Source organism: Glycine max, chromosome 13 (assembly GCF_000004515.6).
Source record: "Glycine max cultivar Williams 82 chromosome 13, Glycine_max_v4.0, whole genome shotgun sequence".
Lineage (NCBI taxonomy): Eukaryota > Viridiplantae > Streptophyta > Magnoliopsida > Fabales > Fabaceae > Glycine > Glycine max.
This window is the reverse complement of record NC_038249.2, coordinates 37,609,989-37,617,582: the sequence shown is the minus strand read 5'-3', so window position 1 is coordinate 37,617,582 and position 7,594 is coordinate 37,609,989. Positions and strand designations below refer to the sequence as shown.

Here is a 7,594-nt window from a genome sequence, read left to right as displayed (position 1 = left end):
GTCGTCATTCCTCTGCCAACCTCTCTAAAGGGAGCGTAGGCTATAAGTACGGTTTTAATCCCACTGAGGGAAAGTTCACTGTATCCTGCCTTTGATCCCCCTCGCCCTTCACCTCTACCACCGTGCCCTCACCCCACTTGCGGTGCCGCACCCGATCCCCCGGCTCCAAATCTTCCGCCGCCCGCTCAGAACATGCAGGCACCGGTGGCGGTGAATAAAGCTCGTAAAGCTCGCCGGATATTTCCCGCAGGAACCGGGAGGGAGGGTTGGCCCTCGCCTCTCCGTAAAGACGCCTTTCCTGACTGCGGACGAGATACAGGCGCTCTTTTGCTCGGGTGATGGTGGGGGGGGGGGGGTGGTGCAGTGAAATTAAGCTCTTACCATAACACGTAAAAATAAATTTTCTTTTCATGTAAATATAATCTATCCATTATGTTGTTGTTAAATTCATTCATTTATTTAACCTAAAGCCACCGGTTTTAATCCAAATATTATATTAAACTTAAAACTAAGTCGGATTGAGTCAGTTACGACTCCAAAAGTGATAAAGATCTCCCCAGGATATGAATATGATCCCATATGAATCTGTATGAAAATGATGTGTTTTTATAATTTTTATTTGCTGGTTCTCAGCTGTGCAAAGTTAGCAGCACACCACTTGCCTCACGCAGAGTATGGCGAAAGAAAGGTACGAAATCATGTTAACATGGTTGTCTGAACCAAAAGGTTTTCTTCTTTTTCAATTTACTAAATTACTAGTCTTACTGGTATTATTTTCACTCTCTTTGACCTTATGATCAAATTCAACCGTCCATGTTAAGACCAAGACATATTCAAAATTTTAGGCAACAATTTAGAAAGACATATTTTTATTTAGATTAATGTCTTTAGACAAATTGATATTCTTTTTTTACACCCACACAAATCTATTTAAAAATAGCACATTTTCCTTTCATGGTACAAGTATTTGTTAATTTAGGTAAAAACTTAAATTAATAGAAAAAATATTTAAAATTATAAAAGGATATGCTATTTAAAAATTAAAAGAAGAAAAGTTGAGAATAACGTCTAAATTGTTCAACTTCGGACCATTAAAATTTAGTCAAAATAAACCTCAAAGTAATGATTTTTTTATTTAATTAGAATATACTGAAAATGTAAATCTCTTTTACACTATCATTCAAATCACACTTAATTATGTAATTTGTTAAATTTTTAATAATTAATTTATAAGTTATACTTAAGATGATTTCTAGCAACATTACAAAAAATAAAGCAAATTATATTAATCTCCCTCCATTTAGCACTTATTATACATGAACTTTTTATTTAAAATTGAATTTCTTTTGCCTCTCCTAACACGTCAGTAATGGTGTTAGTTTTTTTTTTCTAAAATACCAAAATAATCCTTATTAATTTAGTCACATACACCGAGTAATTTGAAATCCCAAAATCCTCTCTATTAGGGTTTGTGAAAACCAAAATCATTAGTGAGCCTAGTGCGCATCATTCTGATACATGAAGGGAGGTCTAGAAGAGGCAACCTTCGGAAGTAAGTTGCACGCGGTGGTCATTGGTTGTGGTGGTGATTGTCACTGTTCAGAAGTCATGTGGTGATTGTCAATGTTGCTGGGGTTGTTGTCCAAAAGTGGGTTTCACGTGTGGTCTATGTTGGTTGTCGTTATTGGTGGTGGTTGTCGTCCTTGTCCAAGGTGTTGATGGTGATTGTCGTCCAAACATTGTTTGTGTAAAGGTTCGTTCAAACACTAATTTCATGCTCACTTATTTAAACGGTATAATTTTTAATTTTTTAATTGGTTTTTCAATTTTAATATTGTGAAGATGATTTTAGTTGGAGACCATTTTTGCTTTGGAAATCATTGTGTGGTATTGAAATCCCTGTGTAAAAAAGAAAATGACAAAAATGTCCTTATATTACATTAAAACAGCATGTGCGACAAATATGATAAATTTTCATTAACAAAAATCAATCTGTGACAAAGAATGGGATGTCATTGTAATGGAGTTGCAACAATTACGAGATTTAATGTAGGGGTAATTTACAAAAGAATTTTTCACGTGATAAGTTCTAAATGGAGAAAATGTGAGTGTAATTTACTCAAAAAATTATATTAACAATGCATACAAATTAAACTATAGTTTATATCTATTAATGTATAATAAAGAAATCATATAAATTTTTTTTTTAAGAGTAACTTGTGCTATTTTAGAATATTTAGAAAAATGAATAAAAAAAAGGTGTAACAACTCAATTTATGAAATGCTACAACAACTTTATTTAAGATTAATATATAAAAGCAATGCCAATAAGTTTTTGGTGTTAGTAGTCTTAGACTTAGTTTCTTTAAACAAGATCTTGGGATAAAGTCATGTGGATGAAAAAAATGTGATTAGAATGAGAGATCCATGACCTCTGAGCAAAATTTTTTTGGGTGTGATATAATGGACTATTTTACCACTTTGTAAATTTTATTTGTAATAATTGCTTGTTTAATAGTTCATTTCCAATTAATTCATGGTGCATTAGTTTTAAAAATCACTTAGAGTATGTTTGGATAGAGAATTTTAACCGAGGAAAATAATTTATCAGACAATTTGAATTTTTGTAATCTAGAATTCATTATTTTGATGTTTTTTCGTAAAGAATTTAAAATTTTGGAATTTTAAAATAGAATTTTAAACAACTAAAAATCTGGAATTTCAAGTTTATTCTAAAAAGTGAGAAATTGAAATTTTTTTTTTACCGTCTTCTTCAAGAAACACCGTCTGAGACTGTGGAATATCGATCGGACCTGAGAACGTCTTCTTCAAGAAACACCGTCTGAGACTGTGGAATATCGATAGGGCATGAGAACGTAGAAACCAATCATATATTTTCTTTTTTTTCATTCATTTTTTTCACCCTCATAATTTTAACTTTTTTATCCAAACACAAAATTTTAAAAATAAAAGAACTTCAATTGAAGTATTTGAAATTCTTAAAATTTTAAATTTCTCAAAATTTTCAATTCTTTCATCGAAACACACTCTAATTAATTACGGGTGTATTTTATTAATTTTATGTTCACAACAACTTGAGTTCAAACAAACTTTTCACCCAACAAACAAGAAACGCTAGACTCAGCTTTTGACCTGAGTTTTTTTTTCTCCAAGAATGAATGAATGCGGCATTCGGCACAATTATTGACTCTGTCCCAAAATTTACAATTCAATCCTTTCCAAGAAAAAAAAACTGTACGGTCAAAATTGGGATTTCGTAATCGTTTTAGGAATGGATTTAATTTTTCCAGGTTACTATACAATTTTTGTGCGTTAAATGTACCACAGAGTGTAAGAATTATCTTGTTCATTGAGTATTGATTTTAAAATAAAATGGCTTATTGCTAGTGCACCAAAAATGAACTCTTCGTTGTGTTTACTTAACCAAATTTCAAAGGCATGCGTATGTGGACGGACATAATTTCTCGTGTTTCTACCTAGCTAAAAGACTTATATCAGAATATTCTCACGAAGAAAAAGAAGAAGAGAGAGAATGAGAATAAGAAAAAGTTTGATTTGCGAAGTGTGAAGCTTGACTAAAGGACACTATAAGGCATCTTTGTCGCCTAGATCATTTGAGCGGTAGAAAAATCTATAAAGTGGGTTACGTGTTTACTACTTATTTTGAATTTGAAGCAAATAACAGTACCTCGTTAAAGTTGGCGAGCTTTACCATATGATAAAATAGATAAAATACATTTTGAGTTTGCTTGGATATTGGAAGAACATTTATGAGAAGCTATCAAAATTGTCGTCTAATTCAACTTAATTTAAAATTATCTTGATTTTATAAAGTTGATTTTTGTTGAAACTGAACTTAAAAAGTAGTATATGCTTGAAAATGTTTATATCAAAAGTAAGCTTCTAGTAAATTTTAGTATAGATTTTTCAATTCAAGGCAACATTTTTTTTTTCATTTTTATTCTAATATGCAATTGAGTACAAACTTGATTTTACTATTTTACATTTATACATCTAAACATTACAAAAAAAAAAAAAATCAAAATAACTATTGTGGTCCTTGAACGTGTGTTTATGACGAGCTAAAACACAATTAGTGAAGCCATCTAATAATTTCCACTAATGACTCCACCTGATTCTTCTCCTATTCATAGTTTCCCCCCTAAGCTAAGCCTACGTGAGACTCTTGTAAAAGTTCTATTACTGTATTTTTTTTATAAAAAAAAATACGAACAGTTATTAAAAGTAAAAAATACGACTAGTTTTTTTTTTTTTACTGCAACACGATTAGTTATTAAAAATTATTATATTGTAAATATAAAAATAATTTAATATATTTAATAAAAATACATTTAATATATTGATATTGTCCGTTCATTAACGTAGTAAATAAAACAGTTCATGAATTAATGGGCATAAATAGTGGAGTGGTTAGTTAAAAAATCAGGAAGTCGAATGGAAGCACCCCACCCCAATACATTACTACAAATCACTCTCGTTGAGTTAAGGCCCCAAAAAATAGTTATATTAAATCAAAGGGTCAATTAAAGCTAGCTTGGTAAGATAAAGTAGTTATCATAATTTAAATACAAAATATAATTTCTTACGGAAATAACATGCTTATTGGTTTTAAAAACCTGAAAATCACTTTCGATTTGGAAAGAAATATGCAATGATTTTTGTCTTATTATGTTTTGTTATTTTGGAAATTTCTTTCTGCCTCATTATTGTGCACCGCATTAGTATATGCACACAAATAAAAGATGGTTAATTGAAAAATAACGCAACAAATTTAAACTACCATTGTAAAGCGATCGTGCCATCAAAGTGGTAATAAAAAGTGATTGAGGAAATATTCACCATTTAAATACATAAAGAACTTCTTACTGACAAGAAAGACAAAAAAAAATATATATATATATATAGGGTACAATATACAAGGATCAATATCTCTCCATTTCCTTCTTACTAATTTTTTTTTGATAGATAAATAAAATGCACATGTTACACATTGAATATGGAGAGTACCGTTTATTTTTTCAAAATCATAGGAATGGAAGAAATGGAGAGAATTTTTCCCCAACTTACACATATTTATTATGATTATTATCAAAGTGTTGCTAACAAGTATCTTTAAACATTAGTTAAGAAATTAAAATATGAAAATACTCTAAAAATATTAATTAATATTTATCTTATTATTATAGGAGTCGTGAGTTAGTTTGATGGTCCAAAGGAAAGACATAAGGGTTAAAATAATAAGAAAATTATGAATTCGAATAGGCTTTATTTTATCGGTTGGGATTTTTTTTATATAAAATTATCAAATGTAGGTATTTTTTAAATTAATTCTTACTTAATAATAAATAATAAATTTTATAAACAAAAGTCATAAATCTTTATGCGACTTACTTTTAAAAGGTGTGGCCTTACAACTAAAAGGTTATGCGTTTGAATCTGCTAATATAGCATGCTAATTATTCGACCGTAAAAACATGATTATTGTTATTATTATCTCAGAGTTTTATCAAACTAAAAACACTGGAAAGAAAAAAAAAGGGGGCTAGCTCCTTGGAAGAGACAAATCCATTCGCCGAACGCCATGGCTATTAATTAGGTAAACTTTGCATTCAAAACTCAAAAGTCAACCATGGCACCAATTTTTCGCAAAACAATCCACAGACTGAAGAATTAGTTTTTGCAAGGAAGCGACTAACAGTCGCGTGCTAATAATTTTTTTTTTTATCTGGAATTGTCCCATAATTAAACCCACAAAAACAATGGTAATATTCTTTGAGTTAAGCACCAAAAAGAAACAACGAATTTACCACCCAATTAAATGTGATGCTTCCAAAGGAAAGGACCAATTTTTCCTTTCTTTCCCCACACACCAGAGAAAAAAGTCTATTTGTATAACCCTGAAAATTATTCGCATTAATTAAGAGTTACCAAGCTGGGAAGGTGATGCTGCATAGGACCAAACCAACGTTACAAGAGGACCCAATCAAACAACAGTTTCGTTTTTTTTTTTTTTAAATTTGATATCACCATAATTTAATTATCATTTTAAGATATTCTTATAAATTTTAATTCTTTGGATGATTATAGGATTATTTTTCATTAAAAATTTAATCACATTTAAAATTTTGTATCCCTTGTATTCTATCGATCAAATCAGTTTTTTTTTAATCATCATTCATAAACTCAGCGTGTGTGTTGCATTGGCTTTTTTTCCACTTTTCACGCACCAAAACGAAAGAAAAAGAAAAAGTGAGGTCACTCACTTAATACTCTAGCGAGTTGGCTACAACCAGCTAAGCCGGTGAACCGGTAAACTCTTTCAAAGTTCAAAGGGTCCTCACCGCCGTACACACTATATAAGTTATTTCTTGACATCCCAGTGGCGTTTCAGTTCATTCGTTCACATTTTCCACTCCCTCTTTCGCCACTCAGAGACAAAGATGAAAGAGAGAAGAAAGTGAAACGCAGTATAGCCTTGCCGTTTTTGAAAAGAACGCTAAACGACGAAGCAAAACGCGTTCGTAACAGAAGAAAAGAAAAGAAAAGAGTAACTGACAACTGTACCAGTAGAAAAATCATCGACGGTATGGCCCTGACTGTCACTGCCTCTTAGTTTATTATTTTTTTGTTTCATTTCAATTTTTCACCGCCACGAAATTGGATCTGATTCAGTGATTCTCAAATTCTTCAAGTTCTCTCACTCGTAAGAGAAACATTCTAACGATTCACTTTTTTTCACGTTTTTTTGGCAATGAAAGCGAAAACGAGAAGCACGCTTTCTCATAAACCTCGCTCTGAATTATTATTGCAGTTTCTGTTATTCAGCGACTCGCTGAAGCGGTGAATTGAGCAAACCAAAGCGTGAAGAGAAGGTTCTGGAAGAAGCGGATGGGAAAATCGACGAATAATAACAGAGACTGGACGCAGATGTACGCGATCTATGGAATGGAGCAATGGCAAACCCTAATATTCCTCTTGTGTCAGGCGATGCTGTTTTCTGTGCTGTCTGTTTTGTATCTTCTGTATTTCGATCTAGTCTGTAGCTTTTTCGAGAGAATCTTCTCCGGCGGCGGCGGCGGCACGGCACGATTCGCGGCCGGAATCACCGGCTCGGTGACGGCGCTCTCCGCGCTGTGCCTCTTCTTCGCTGCGGCGAACTTCTTCTACTCGTCGGTGCCGTTGCACTTCGACATGGCACAGCGCATCGTCTCCGCCGTGCACGACTGGTCGTCGGTGAAGCTGGCGCTGGACCTCGGCTGCTGCGGCCGCGGCATCCTCCTGAACGCGGTGGCGACGCAGCTCAAGAAGGAAGGGAGCTCCGGCCGCGTCGTCGGCCTGGACCGCTCGAAGCGCACGACGCTGTCGACGCTGCGCGCGGCGAAGATGGAAGGCGTCGGCGAGTACGTGACGTGCCGCGAGGGCGACGCGCGGCGGCTGCCGTTTCCGGACAACTACTTCGACGTGGTTGTGTCCGGCGTGTTCGTGCACACCGTCCGAAGGGAGTATGGTGCGCGGACGGCGGAGGCGGCGGCTGAGAGGATGCGCGCGGGGC

General features: G+C 34.0%; 1 protein-coding gene across 1 annotated transcript in view; it reads left to right on the top strand.

The window, feature by feature from the left end:
• Positions 1-6,416: 6,416 nt before the first annotated feature.
• The window catches only part of LOC100816657 (uncharacterized), a gene marked incomplete in the record, with an annotated part of 1,744 nt that continues 566 nt past the window's right edge, over positions 6,417-7,594 (top strand). Inside the window, 2 exon segments of the mRNA XM_014765934.2 lie at positions 6,417-6,626; positions 6,854-7,591. Of these exon segments, the coding sequence (XP_014621420.1) occupies positions 6,931-7,591 (661 nt within the window).